A 15703-nucleotide genomic window follows, 5' to 3' on the forward strand; every position below is an offset into this window, starting at 1 on the left:
TTCTTGATGATTTGGTATAAACCAACTATTTTGCATGTCTATTGAACAATTACGTTTCCTATGTCTCAACTGCAGGTTGCATGAGGCTGCTTCAATTCTTTGCACTGTAGACAAAGATTCTATTTAGGATCAACAACAATTTTACAGTAAACTACAAACTAGTACTTAATTTAAAATATTTGTTTACAGACTGTTGCAATGCCAGCAGCGACCAAGGTCTCACAGTGGCTGATGTTTGATTCTTTTCAGCTGTCCATCACACACACATAAACAACCAAGAGCATTCACACTGTGGAATGACACCACAAATGTACAGAGGTAAGCAATAGATTCTGCAGTGGATCCTGCTCATGTCAACTGCACACAGGACATTTGTCATTTTCTTATCAAAACTTGCTTTTAGATTGCCTTAGAGACCAACATATGTCCTATAGTCGCCAATGGTTAAAACCAGATAAAAAATCCTTCTTCGCTTTCATTAGTCCTGTTAGGTGGGAGCAATGCAGTGTGAGTTGTGCATTGAATCCTACTGTGCCAAAAAGGCTTAATGGTGATGAAGCACCCATCAGAAAGGATGCACAACAGGATCCCATATGATGTGCTCTGTCCTTGATCTGAGATTTCAAAATACGTACATTTTGCATAGTACCTGGCTAATGATTTTGGTGTCTGAATATGTAAGTTTAGTAACTGCATTTGATTGGGTCAGCGCTCTAGTACTCCGTTTCACCTGAGCGTGCTGTCATTTATGGACGTATGTATTCTATATCTATGTATATATACCCATAAACATGTGTGTCCTTCCCTATATATGTAACTAATGCATTTTGACTGAAATAAGACAGACATACAGGAATAAAATTCTCAAGGTCAAATACAATTTGGAATTTTAAACATCATTGTACAATGCTAATTCTAAAATATTTATTTCTATCTTGATTTTGGATACAGGACTGAATCCGTTAGTATTTGGACGGGAAAGTGAATAAACAGTTTCCTTAAGGAGACATGTTAGCTCCAACAGTGTTTATTGGGGCAAGCCTGCACTCTGACTGCATATGGTGTACCTTTAAATAGGGCTGTTAAAATACCAAATAAAATGTCAAAGTCCGTCAGGTCTGGAGCTTTTATAAATTGTTTAGACTGGGGATCATTTGGGTTTCGTACATCATGCCTTGCAGATCGCGCGGCATGGAGATAGGAAAAGAAAAGGGGCCATGGAGCAGAACGCGGGGCAGTCAGCCCGGCGGAAAGGCACCTCCTGGGTCATCACCATCGCTCTCCTCACCAGCCGCCTCCCTCCTCCCCCGGCCTGCGCGCCCGCGGTTTGCCTCCCCTCTCTCTGGGTGCTCTCCTGAGGTTACGCACGTGACTAAACAACTATACTAAGAAAAAAAACAATTAAAAAAATCCACTTCGAAAGGCAGTGGCACAGCCGCTTGCCAGAGGTGCGCACGCCACGAGTAAGTGCACCTCGGGCTGGGGCAACCCTGCGCCGTAAGCGCCCACCGCTGCTTCAGCAGATCGACGGCCAGACCGTCCCCGGGCAGGCCTGGAAGAGCCGCCCGCGCCGCCACACCTTCGTGGCCGTCCTCCCGGCCCTCCTCCCACCGCCCTCCCCGGGGCAGCGCGGCCGAACAACGCCTGCCTTCAGCCCCTCCCGCGCCGCCGCCCCGGCTCTCCCACCCACGGCGCGGCCCGGACCTCACCTTCAGCTCCCGGGAGGCCACGCGGGCCGCCAGCTCGATGACACAGCCCACCGCCATGCGTGCCGCCCCGGCCGAGTGCAGCTCGTTCCAAACGGTGTCACTGTCCACCTGAGCAAACAGCCGGCCCCGGGGGGAAGGCAGGGGAGAGGGGAGAGGGAGAGGGAGAGGGAGAGCAGGAGAGAAAACAAACCCGTGAGGGAGGGCTGGCAGCGTGACAGCCCGTGTACAATAACATCAGTCTTCCGCCCTGGCCAGCTGAAAGGCCTTCTGGACATGGCTCTGCTTATGCTTTTTCTCTGCACGGGCTTCTCCAATGGAAACACATTCCTGTCATGCCTCGCTGCCATTCCCTGTTTAGATTTCTCATTACAAACAGTGTTACATGGGCCAGGCCGGGCCTGCTCGCCAGCCGCCAGCTGCCCTGCGCCGGGCCCTCACGCCGACGGGGGCACGGGGACCTGACAGCGCCGGGACGAAGCGTCCAGCGGGGACGGCCACCGCTGGCAACCCGTGCCACTAAACCTCACCAGCGGCTCAGGTCATTACCCCTTTTTTTAAAAAAAAAAAAGAGCAGTAGGCACACATCCTTCCTACCCGGGCAGGAGTCGTTCTTAAGTGACTGGAATCAGAACGATTAAATGTTTGGATTAATTTCAGTAGTCACTGTTGACATAGACAGAAAATAAATAACATAAAATGCGACCCTTGCTGCATCTTCAGTTTTGACAAACTAATAAGTTTTGGCTGAAAGGCTTTAGGTCCCACTTCATAACAGAAGAATGTGGTTATTTAAAGCAGAGAAAATTATCTTTTGTGCCTTCTAAATGAACAAGTGTGACATGTAAAACATTACATCAATATTATATAATATAGAATGTTAAAATATTATAAAATATTATAAAGGACATATTATAAAGATGGCTAAGCAGCACTGCTCTACAGCTTCAATTGGTATGCTTTTACTTTTAAAATCTATTTTTAGTAACTAGTTATTTGCAGAAACATACCAAAAAATATAGGTGAAACGTTGTATATCCCTTATATGACATTATGCCAAGCAGACATGATGGTGTGAAATAGTCTGAAAAAGTCTTCCAGAGAGACAGCCAGACTTCCTTGATGCTCCATGGGAAGTGCATTTAATTGTATCATACCATACAAATTTATCATGAAAAGAAAAACGTTTAGGGATAGACAAAATACTGTGGCAGATGCTATTTGGATAACTTCCAAGCACACTGAGACATGTTTTCAGTTTGAACCAGAAGCTTCTGTTCCTAATTTCTTTTTTTTAAAAAAAATAAGGGAAAGAAAAAAAGAAAGAAATCAAGTAATTGAAAATGGATGCAACTGCTACTCGACTCTGGAGGTTCTGAGGAATTTCTCTGATTAGTCATTTGAAACAGAAAGAAGCTTGATCTTCTCTACACCTGTCAAATGTCTTCACCATTACTGTTACAATAATATTATATTTCAAGCTACTAAAGTGATCTTATTTTTCAGTGTACTGGACCTGAATTTTCTATCATTTTGATTAGTTTTGTGTGCATGCAGCAGAACTAATGAAAATAGTTCATATTCACAGTAGACCTGAATAAGAAAACTGGATTTAGCTTGCAAAGTTTAAAATTACAGTAATAACAGCACACTGCATTTTCATCTGAGAAACTCAAAATGTTGTACAAACACAATTAAGCATCATCAGCTTGATATGGGATGATTTATTACATTTGTTTTGCAGATTGGTAGTTTGAGATTTAAAGAAATTAAGTAGCTTTTCCAAAGATGCACACAAATCAGAAGGTAACTAAGAAAATTACAGCAAGAAATAAAGAAACCAAGTAGTAAAAGAAGTAATGACATATTTAACATTAGGCAGACCTTCGGGTTGTCTCTCTATTGCTTTAAAGCAACTGTGAATCAATTTTCATTTTTAAAACAAATAAGGAGATAAATAAGTAGAGGTCATTGGTTAAATCAATTTAATCAAACCATAATAAAGTTTGAAAAATACTGTGCAGTACTTTAAATAAAGAAGTATCAACAAGAGAGCTGGGAGGGAGCACTTTCTTACCATTTTTATGGCTAGCAAATTAAGGTTAACATGAAGGAGTGGCTGATGAAAATGATTCAATGGCAGCTGCTCAGTACACCAGGGCACGAGCAGGAGCCTGCATCCTCAAAGGGACTATGATTCATTTTCAGGAAGGCCGATTAAGTCAAAATTGTAACCACAGCTTGAGAGTACCCACCCTTCAAGACAGTTGTCTGCTCTGACACATGAGACAGCAGTCTCTCCAACCACCAAACGCTGAGTATTGGCCAGGATACGGCATTTATCATTTTATGCTTTCAACTGAGTGTGAGGAGACTAAACTGGAACAACAAGACCAAATATCTTCCACTGAAAAATTTCCCTCAGACCGCTTGAATGACTGCTACTTAATTTTACCTGGACTGGACATAAAAATGCACAATCAGGAAACAAAACAGCTTTCCGTGAGGAATTTTCAAAAATGACCACCTAAATGTACGCAGGAAATTCAGGATATTTTAGCTGGTGTCTTGAGCGTGGTACATGTAACATGGTAAACTCTCAAAGACAGGGGTAACCAACTGAAGCTGCATACCTTAATGCACAGTTATAATACAAGAAAACTAATATAAATGTATGAATGATTACCCTGAAAAAGCACAGTATTACAAACTTAGATGTCAAATTCTATTTCATATTCATGAAAAATTAAGACTGAATTTCTGAGGAACATCTCATGAAGAACGACCTAGAAAAACTTTCATCACACAGCCAATGCTTTAGCTGTAGCAACTGGAAAATGCCATCTCACTCTGTGTTATATCTCTATTAATTCTATGTATTGCCTTAAATGTTTCAGGTGTTTAAACAGAGATTTTCTTTTAGTGTTACCCAATGTTTACTTTGTAAATTGCTGTTGAAATACCGTGATATAAATGGCAAGCCCATTAAAATTAGAGCTACTAGCTGGCCCAGTTGTCAAGCTGTATATGAAATGCAGCTATGTAAAATCATACTGGATATGCCTTTCTTTATTCCTGTGAGATGAAATGGTTGGATTTTATACGAGTAGAGGGATTAGGATTAAACACTGTGGTTTCTGGTTCTAGTTCAGGTGTATATCACATATGTCTGACAGTCAATCTAGATGCTCAATATGCATGAATTTCTGACAAATGCAATGCTTTCTGAATCAGAGACCATGAAAAAGTCAGATGGAATTTTATAAGAGGTTATTTTAGTTCTGCAAGTGCTTTGGAGCAGCCAGAGAATTCAGTACAAACCCTGTCTTGGTTAGGAATTGTTTTGGAAAATATTAAACAAAATTTACAGAAAATATGGCATTTGTAGCTTAATTCTATTTTTTTCCTGCTTAATTATGATATTATTATTGTCATTTAAGAGTCCTTTAAGAGAATTGTCAGGGTTGGAAAATGTTCTAAATGTCTAACCAAACGAAAAAGAACATTTTTCTAAAAGTAACAAAATGTCAGTGTTAAACTATGAGCCTACTACACATTTTGTTATCAAAAATTCTATCACTGCTGCAACTCTTCAAAGAAGGATTGTGCATGATAGCGCCAAGAGGCAGAAAACACGAGCCCTATCTGAACACTGACTTTCTAACACACATATGGATTTACTTCACTCTGAGTTTCCTGAATGAGCACTGTAAGTTGTAGGCTTTTTCAAGCATATCTAGTATAGCTCAATCATTGGCATGTGTAGCAAAGCTAATACTCTGTAAAGCTACAGATGATAGAAATTAAGCTACCTGTCCCCGAAGTGGATGTGGAGGCATTAAAGAGGAAGGGAATGACTTAAGTGAAAAGAAATGTAGGTAACTTTTCCTGACTGAATGCAACTAATGTTTCAAGCCCTGTGTGCAGAAATTCCCTGCTTTGCACTACAAAAAGAACTTGATATGAATGCTTCCTGCAAGAAATATCTATGTGATAACTTGACTTCCACAACAAAGACTTTAAGCATACTGAAAACAAGCTAAGAAACAAGAAGCCTTGCAGCAGAGATGTTTCAGCAGATAGAAAGCTTGTACTGTAACCCATCATGGCTGGAATATATTTCGTATATAGGAAGACTGACTGTAAAGTTTGAAAGGTACCAGCTTGTACCATGCTCAGGTTGTGGCACGTGTATGTGAAGGTGGAGAGGAAGGATATGGAAATATGTCTGAGAAGGAGATTGTTTACTTAAAGGCCTTTTTGAAATCACGGCAGTCGCTGAAACTGGAAATGTTACTTATCCTCCTATTTACATTTATCTGGAACCTACCTCAGAGAGGCAAAAACCAGCATAAATAATAATTCTAAAGTATTTTGAAAAGATATTTATAACTGCCTTTTGCTTTACCTGTCCCTTCCCCTACTAGAGAACCTCTTCACTCCTCATCCTCTGTTTCAGTCCTTCTTCTTCTGGAAACCTCCTGGGATCTGCCTAATGGTCACTGGGTCACAGTTCTGCTGACCAGAGATGCTGCTCACGGTCTGATGCACCCTTCCATTTTTTACACCCTGCATGGTGTATTCATCTTTGTAAGTTATTTCTCTTCCTTAAACTCTGAAGTTGCCTTAAATACACATCCACTGATAACTGTATGGCAATATAAAAGAGAGCCCAAGCTACTGCTTTGGGATGGATTCTGACAAATCATCCAAGAGCTTGCCCTCTCTTGCTCTCCCTCTCTTTCGCACACACGCACACACACACACACAATTTGTGATTTAACATAAATCCAGCTTCCACAGTGGAATTCTGATTTCACTCCTAAAAAGAATTAAAAATACACTGAATTGCTCATCCTGCTCTGGATTCTCTGCACAACTGTTGCCATCAAAAAAATCAAGACCAGTCCTCTTAGAGTTACCACATGTCCCTAGCAGAGATTCTCTACTTATTCTCTGAGAATAGTTCAAAAATATAGTGTCATCATTCATGGAAATGTTGACATGTGATGATCCTTTGATAGCAGTGATTGTATTCTATGTGTCCAATATCCTGGAGAACAAGCTAAAAAGTTCTTTACACTAATTTAAAAGGATTCTTTGCCCTTTCTTTAAAGAGCAGAGATTGGGCTCAAGTGTTCTTGGATGGAAGTTAATCCAATATATATTTTAGATGGGTACATTTCAACATAAATGTGGAAAAACTACTACATTAAAAAAAAAAAAAACAAAAACAAGCTGTCCTTTGATATAAGTGGTTATTAAACTGAGAAGTAAATAAAATCTAGTCAGTTAACAACAGTGTAGCTATATGCAGTAACCAAACTGATTAAGAAATCTGTGAGAAATAATATAGGAGAGTACAAACCTCCTCAGTGATAATAGTTTGCAATTTAATAAAACTTGTGTATTGCAGAGCGAATGCCTCTGCTCTAGCTTTAAAAGTGTTCAGAGTCTCACCCTCTTCCACTTATGCCAGAGCAAACATGTTTCCATCACTGGGTTTTTAGTTCACTGGCATGAAAATAGAAATTATATATTTTCCTGAAGTTTTGCAACCTCTAAAAATTGTGTGTGGCATTTTGATATCACTTCCAGCAAGGAGTCTGTCATTCTTGGATACAGTTGGTGACAGCAAATGTTAGTGCATAAGTTTGTAATACTTTGCTCCGCACCATGAGCATTGCATCTTCCCAGGTGCCATGCTCATAGCTCTCACCTCCGACTCCTGCAGATGTCCTGGTGATCATTCATCACCTCCGTGATTTCCACTAAGAAGCAAAAAGTCTTCAACGTGCTTCTCAGCTGCTGTTTCATCTCACCATGACTAAAGAAGCGAAGGTGTGCACATCATCTCCAAGGAACAACCTCTAATGAATGACCTGTCAGCCGTGTCTCTCGTTAAGGAACAAAGGTGAAAAAATTTGCATGGCTGACGTCTCTTCCATAAATCCCACATACAGGAAGTGTGTAAAATTTACACAGGGTTACTTCAGGAAAAATATGTACGGTGAGCTTCCTTTATTTTTACTGCAATTTTACAGCTGTATCAGAGATTTGTTCTGTCAAAGGCATTTCCAGCTGCTTTAATCTAAAATGCCTGCCATAGAGAGTACCCAGAATATCATCTTTTCATATTTTCTTGCCTGCCAGTGTGGTTTACAAATAAATTGTGAAGGGGATGTGATCTTTAGGCTCCAGTGGGATGAATAGTTCAAAGGATGATCACAAATCATTGCTTAAACAAAAAACGTGGTATTCATTTGGGTTTGCATTGGCGTCTCTGGTGTGTTTGAATAATTCCAGTAGGAGAATTTATCAGCAATAATATTCATGGAAATGGACTTCTAAAAAGAATTTTAGAGTCTATTAATTCTGACCTCAAAAGCCTCTTTGCAGGCAAGAACACAAAATCTGGACAGTATGTATACCCACCATATGTGGAATATTTAATGTCTTTCAAGTTTTACCTGCCAATAGTGATCTAACTTGTAAAGTTATTATAAATCAAAGCAAATTTTCAGAAAACACTTGGTAAAAAAATTCCAAGTAAAAATTAATAATTGAATACCTAACAGAGTTATTGATGGTGGTAGTCAGCCACTGATAAAAATGCAGCACCCCTACTTTAGTATAAAGAGAATTCACCTTAAGGTTTGTAAAAAACAAAGTAAATATGTGAAGGTTTTGTTAAAAAATAAATAGCTTTGCATTCAAAATGGGAGTTAGAAAAGCATCAGGCTAAGTCAAGCTGAAGCATGAATAGAATAATATCTTCAGAAGAAAGAGTTTGATTCGGTTACTCTCTTTAACTTTTATGACAGGCATTCAGAATCTCTGGGTCTTGTAAAGCATACATTAGACACCCTAATGAGTCTCAAAACCTTAGTGAAACAGTGATGTGTGGATCATTGGTAGGGGGAATGGAGGGAGGATAGCATGGATTAGATGTGGATTAGAACTTGTTTTTAGAAAAAACTCATAAATAAAACACTTAGGCCCAGATTCAAGTCTCAGATATGTGGCATGTATCACCAGATGCTTGTAAAAAATGTTACTGCACTTTCAGTCCTAGCCCTGAGTACTCTATTAATTTAACTTGACATTTGTTTTAGTATTTAATGGATTACTGTGTGAAAATGCTTGTGCAACTGCCTTCTTATGTTTGATCATGCAGTTTCCAGGAGTTCAGGGGCAGATAGAACAATGTGTAGTTGGTTGTAATGCATACAGTTACAGAAAATACAACTTTTAAGTGCAGAATTCAAGCCTTATTTTTTAAAAGTTTTATCATTTGTTGCTGAACACATTTTAGCAATACATATAAATTCAGCTTTCTCCTTGGATGTAGATGATCTTTATGTTAGAGGCCACCATGAAGCTATGCTAGAACCTGGTGTTTATTCAGACAAGCAACACATGAACAATTCTTCTTCAGAGAGCTTTTCTGTCCATCTTGGGGGCTAAATTCTATCAACAAACACATGACGTGTTTTTAAAGTGCAAACGTGAATTCTGCCCTAGTTACAGAATTACCATCGAATCCATATGTGTGTGTGTGGCTAAGTCTGGGGAGAGTGAATAGTATTAGTAAATTGTATATGATACTATTCCACTATTTACATTTAACATATGTGTGTATATACATATATATGTTTCATATTCTGGCAAATAAGAAGGCTTGCTTGCATAGTGCTGGCCTTTGGCAACACAATAGTTTTTAGGAAGTGCACAGAATGAGGTAAAACCATTAAAGATTTGGCTTTATGGTAGTTGATTAACTTTACAATAATTTTCTATGTTCCATGTGTTGTATCTTTGTTTACAATTTTAATCTGGTCCAGTACCAAGGAAAAAGGTCGTCTATTAAAAAGGGCAAAAAATATTATCTGAGGGACAAAATTCTGTATTTGGTGACTTGGTGGATTACCACTCCTGAGCTTTCTATCCTTGCCTGCTGCAAGTAAAAGCAGTCTGGGACTATTCTAAAATACTCTGTTGTGCCTGCAGTGATGTCAAGGAACTATGTCTCTCAGTTGAACAGTTTTGCTTCTTACTGGTCTAAACATCAGGCTCTGTGGTGGATGGCACAGGGCCATGTCAGCGCCATGAAAAGGCAAGAATGGGACAAAATATCTGCCCTTTAGTGTGAAGAGATTTTTTTCCTTTATTTTGTGGCCATGTTACTGATATGCTAAATGCAGCGTCCCCTCCCTGCTCAGAGATGAGACACCATTGCACTTTCCAGATCCAGACATGAAGTCTCTGTACCTCAGTAAAGGAAGAGTATCTTTTTCCTGGTCTGATCATCCAGATTCATGTTACCACACTTGTTAACTTTTTTCCTAAAATGAATGTGCCTAAAATTAGGAACTTTGTTCCTTCAATTACCTGTCAGTGAAGGGAATCAAGCACCTCCAATCAGTCCTTCTGATCTTAGTCCTGGTCTAGTGATGCACATGACTCTCTAATGGTTATATAGGCAAGCAAGGGTGGTCAGGGTCCTGCTTTGGCTGTTGCAGTAATTTGTCTAAAAGTAGGTACATGAAGCTGAACAAGTGAGTCTTCAGAGAACTGTTGTTGTTCTGAACTGAAAGTAAGTAAACGTGCAGTTTTTATCTTATTTCCCTATTTCTTCTTTAGTTTACCCGCTCAGGGAGGCTGTGAGCTTGTCTGCTAGAAAGCCTACAATTCTCTATGCATAAGAGAGCTCGACTAAAGTGTAATGTCAATTGAAACAGCTGGTTCTCATGAATCGATGGGGTATACCACCTAAAAAAGTATGCTCACCAGTGCAGATGAGAGTACATTACACCCTCATTCCCTCACCCTGTGGATAGCCTAAATAGGTTTATCTGGAACTGCACTAAGTGGCTGAACATGTAGAACTTTGAATGCCCTGGAATGACAAACCTCCAGCCCTCATGCAAGTCCTGTCCCCACTGGCCTTAAATTGTGACTTGGGGTGGTACCAGGATGGCCTGTTCGATGACATATTTTGATGACCTCTGCAGAAAATATGACACAGTCAATGCCGTGTAACTGTGAGTCCTAAATAGTCATGCAAGATATATCAATTAAAGTATAATGTGCCTGTGAGGTTGTTTTGATTAAATCTTGGAATTTCCTTAGGAATGGTGTAGCTGCCAGAGAGGTTTAGGAGGTAAACAAGTCCTTTGTTCCCCAAAGTCCCCCACAATCTGCTTCAAAACGTTATAACCGGCAAATTTCAGTAGGTTAATAAGGTGAGTCAGGTAAGTAGTTTAAATTAATAGGTGAATATATTGGCAGCATGGTATATTAATGATTTCACAAGGTAATACATCATATTGAGTAGGTGAGCTTCTAGGAAGAAGAGATTGCTTTCCCCAAGCAGGAAACAGACATATTTTTGGTTGATATTATGAAAGGACTATACCCATTTTGGTACAGCCTGGGATATAGGGGAAGGACACAAGTTAATCCTAACATCTGTGTGGAGGTGGTGTTTAATTTGAGTGCCCAAACCAAAGGCAGTCTGATTTCTCTACAGCCAGATTTGCATGAAGATATAAGGAGAGACCCCTAAGTAGCCTGGAGCCTAAAATCTGCTACAGGGAGACAATGCTATTGCCAATACTTTAATTTTTGCACCTTTGTACCATGGTAATGGAACCACGTTGGTACCATTAGTTCTTACACAAATAAGAGGAATGAAGAGTCATAATGTGTAAAAGCAGAAAATTCTTCCTGGGCCCAGATTGAGAAGATCAAGGGAAGAATGAGAAGCAGCAGAAAAAAAATAGTTGCCTGGATAACTTACCAAAGTTGTATACTAGTGAAATCTTGCCTTTCTTACTGCTTTTCTTCCTGTGTGGTCAGGACAAAAAGTAGTACTGTCCAGCTACCACAGCCAGGAATGCCAGGAAAAAATTCAACATTCAGAAACTATGAATATTTTGTAAGTTTTGTAAAAATGTAGATATCTTATAGCTGTACATTTCTTTTTTGATAGTTACAAGCCAAATCCTCTTCTGATATGAAAGATCTAAGTTACACTTCAGTTAATGAAACAAGGCCAGCAGTTAATGAAACAAGATCATCTTATCCCAGCAGAAAATCTTATCTCTGTTTTACAGCAAAACTAGAGGAAATGCAGCAAACTTTCCATAATATGTACAAGCCATTCTTAGCCATTCAGATGGCTCAATATTTACCCTATGAGCCACTCTCTTCAGCTCACTAAACATTTATTCTGCTAAAGTCTGTTTTCTTGCAGTGTGATGTTCTCCCACAGCTCCTCCTCTTGCAATTTAAAGATCTGACTTTACACATTACAGGTTTGGAGCAGTGTCTTTTGAGGGTGGGGGAGAGCAGGGGGGATTGGATAACTGCCCAATTTCATATGATAAAAGTGAAATTCTCTTCTGTCTGCAGAACAATCCCCAGAGAACAACGTATGAAACCCAAACTTAAATAAAATCATATCCTGTTTGCAAACATCATATTCCCTTTGCTTCTCAGTAATCTGGACCCATAAACCCCAGCACAGCTTGAGAGCCCATTCCTCATCTAAACAAATGCCATAAGCCCCTTTATACTTTTACAACCATGTCAGAAAATAATATTGACTGCCAATAGTGATGTGATTGGAGTTGCCTCCTCTGAGCCATAAAAGAAGCAGTCTGTTATCAATTTCTCTAAATGCATCAAGGGAATTATGGGTCGGTTCAGTTCCAAGTTATAAATGACAATTCAAAAGCCGCAGAAGTGTTTGAAGCTGGGAGCCGATGATGACATTATCATAAAAGCCTGCTCTTCTTTGCTTTTGTGGGTTTTTTTGCCTATCAACTAGACAAAAAAATATGGCTGAGAAATGACTTCAAGATTTCTTCACACAGCAGCAGGTCAAACAGGCAGGAAAACAATCACTATTTTTAGTGACAGACTGAAGTAAGGAGATGAAACTTGCTCCCATTAAAAGTAGATTTCTGCTTCTCTTATTGTCATTTTCACAGGACAACAGAAGGGGAGGAATTGAAATAGATGGATGCATTGACCAAATGGTCAGTTATAGCTCTTGTGGCTGTTTACAGATGAAAAATTGTGGAATGGTCTGATAATCTACAGAACCGAAAAGTAATTTGTGATTATTCTCCCCATTTGGCCACTTCACCTGCAATCTACCCACCTCTCCTGGAAAACTTTTCACATTCCAAACCTCTGACCAGCTGCAAGAAACCATCTCTTGTTATTAAAACTGCTGGCCGTAGAGCTGCTAGTCTCTCTCCAACATAAGGAATTTCATCCCCCTGGTATTAGAATTCTTTAACAACAGTTGGTTCTGGAACAATGTTAAGCTTGAAAAAAGAATAAAAAGCATTATTGCAAGATGGAGGTCCCATACTTCAGTGGATGTTACACTGCTGACCCTGGATAAAAAATTAACCATCATTGAAAAAAAACCTGTTATGGCCAAATTTAGGAGGTTAGATTTAGACAACTTTTTTTTTCTCTCTGTGAGATCTGTTCAGTTTGGCTGTTGATATGAAACAGCTTTATGCTCTTAAATAAGAGCTAATTATTACTTATATAATTTCTGATAAAACTGTAAAGTTTATTGTTTGATTTCTTCTGAAAGCCTAACATACACCAAATGCAATTCACCAGTGACCCTGACATAATCAGTCCCTATCACTACTTGAAATAAAATTTAAATGGATGAAAAATGTTTACAAAATCAGTAAGTGACAGCTTTACATGCATTTTGCACTAGTATTAAAGATTTAGAGCCATGATGGAACAGGATCAGCAAATATTAGTTATGGACACTGTCTCTTGTTTGCTTTTCAAAATTCTTGAAAAAAACTTTATACATTTAAGTAACGTCCAAAGAAGAGAATCCCTGATCTTGACTGCAGTTTATTGGTGCTGTTAGAACAGAGATAACAATAAAATAAATAATATAGTAGAGTTCAGGGTTACGGAGGTTAGTTGGACTTTTGTTTGTGAGCAATGTAAGCCCCACCAAACTCGTGCCAATATAGTCTGTATAGCCCATCAACTGATCATGTCTTCAGTGTCTGTGAAGTTCTAGGTTCCAGTCCTTGCTCCAAGAGCAGTTTCCATTTTGTCCAGTGATTCTTTCAGGTGAAATATATAAGCTGTTTGTGGAGCAGGGGCTCAGAGCTAGGACTTCACATTATTTATAGACATATGATAGGGAGATAGTAGCCAACATGGGCTTCATCCTACTTATGCTCTTACTAGTCCACTGCTCTTTCCAGCAGTGGTACAGCTTCAATGTGTGGTGTGAGGGTCCCCAACCAGAAACAATCTATGTTCTTCTCAGTGGTAACAACATCTGCTAAGAGATGGAGGCTCTGGTATTAAATCCAGCCTGGCACTGGAGAGAAATGAGCCTAGGTTTCCCATCCCCTGTGAGTAGTCTAACCACTAATCTATTTAATAATGGAAGAGCTGCATAATAACAGCCAGCAAGGTCCCCATATGGTTAGAAGACAATAGGATCAAAGAGCTCTGAAAACCATCATTCAATAGGCAGCCATAATGTCTCCTGCAAGAAAGGAGTTCTTTTTTTCTTAATACTTTCTCACTGTATTCTTTAGCAAACAAGTAATCAAGCAAGCAAGCAAGAAAATAAATGAAAACAAAAATTTAAAAAAATTAAGTCTTCTATCCCTCCCTAAAACCTTTGTATTAATTACTTGCTACTTTACATTGATTACTGCTTTGTAACCCTCAATTAAGTTGAAAGCTACTAAGTAGCAATGCTTCTTCTTTCTTTCCACCATTGTTTTTGAAAAGTAAACTTAAGAATTGCTTTCCACACAGTTTGAAGCAACTCCATTTCCCAGAGCTCATCTTAACCAACAGACAGCTAAATATCACTGAAAGAGAGCTCCTAATCTGATTATTTACCTTGAAAAAGGTCATAACCCATTCCTTTAAAAGAGCCCCACAGCAAGCCTGACAATAATAATATGTAGAAAGGCAAACCAACTAGAAAAAAAATAAATAAAAGATCTATTTCTACGACATGTTCTTTAATCCAATTTCCATGATTTTAAATAAGAAATAAACAGGCTCAAAAAAAGTGTAGATAAACTTAAATGCTTAAAAAAATGAAGTTATACTGAGCATTTTGACTTGCATTAACTTTAGAATGGACAATATACTTTCATTAGTAGAAGAATTTCAAAGCACATCTCTATTCACGATTTTTTAATACCACAATAACTTGCTTCATAGAAAAATCTTGTATTTTAATTTTCAAAGCATACCACAGTCCTATTTACTTTCCAAAGCCCTCAAAAAATTTGTTCAAGAAATTTTATATCACCTCCTCTTTACTTAGAAGCCTGAAAAACATCCTTTCTCAACTTTATTCATCTCTTGTTCAACTTTTTCTAAACTTCATAATAACTTCAACAACAGTGTGAAATATTATCTTTTTTTTTATACAGAAATGTGGGCATATACGTGTGTGTGTGCATATGTGCACACAGTAGTGAACAGAGGTGCATGTGGATGTGCATGTCTATGTGTCAATGTGTAATGTTAGTTGATTCACATACAGATATGACCCCCAGGTTTCAAAGTTAGCAAGTTGCTAGTCACCAAGTTCCGAATTTTAGGCAGAATCCTCAGCAAGCTAAGTCCACAGTGGAGGAGCTGGAATGATTACCACTTCCTGATTCTTTGTTCCTTAACTCATAGTTCAGGAATCCTCAAAAATTATTAAATACTGAAAGCTAAAATGGATTTTTTCTTTTTCCTGTGTTAAAACCTTACAGAATGAGTATTTCTTGTCAAGTATCTAATAATAAGAAACCCCACTATAAATGAGACTAATATGGTGTGGAACTTATCCTTTGTGAAGGATAAAAGTAAAAACTTCAGAAGGTTGAATTGGAAGTTGACCTCCAGAGATTGTGACTTTATTCCTGCATACTCAGAAACAGTGAAAGGGAACTAAAATATAAATGCATCATCCA

At 38.8% G+C, this 15703-nt stretch overlaps 1 protein-coding gene across 11 annotated transcripts in view; it reads right to left on the minus strand.

The window, feature by feature from the left end:
- Positions 1–15703, minus strand: part of HDAC9 (histone deacetylase 9) — a 490905-nt gene that overhangs the window by 113506 nt on the left and 361696 nt on the right. For all 11 annotated transcript variants that reach the window (XM_074863233.1, XM_074863213.1, XM_074863224.1 and 8 more), the window contains one exon: positions 1710–1817. In XM_074863233.1, coding sequence (XP_074719334.1) covers positions 1710–1817 — 108 coding nt within the window. The remainder of the gene's footprint in view (positions 1–1709; positions 1818–15703) is intronic.

The sequence above is a fragment of the Strix uralensis genome, chromosome 1 (genome assembly GCF_047716275.1).
Source record: "Strix uralensis isolate ZFMK-TIS-50842 chromosome 1, bStrUra1, whole genome shotgun sequence".
NCBI lineage: Eukaryota > Metazoa > Chordata > Aves > Strigiformes > Strigidae > Strix > Strix uralensis.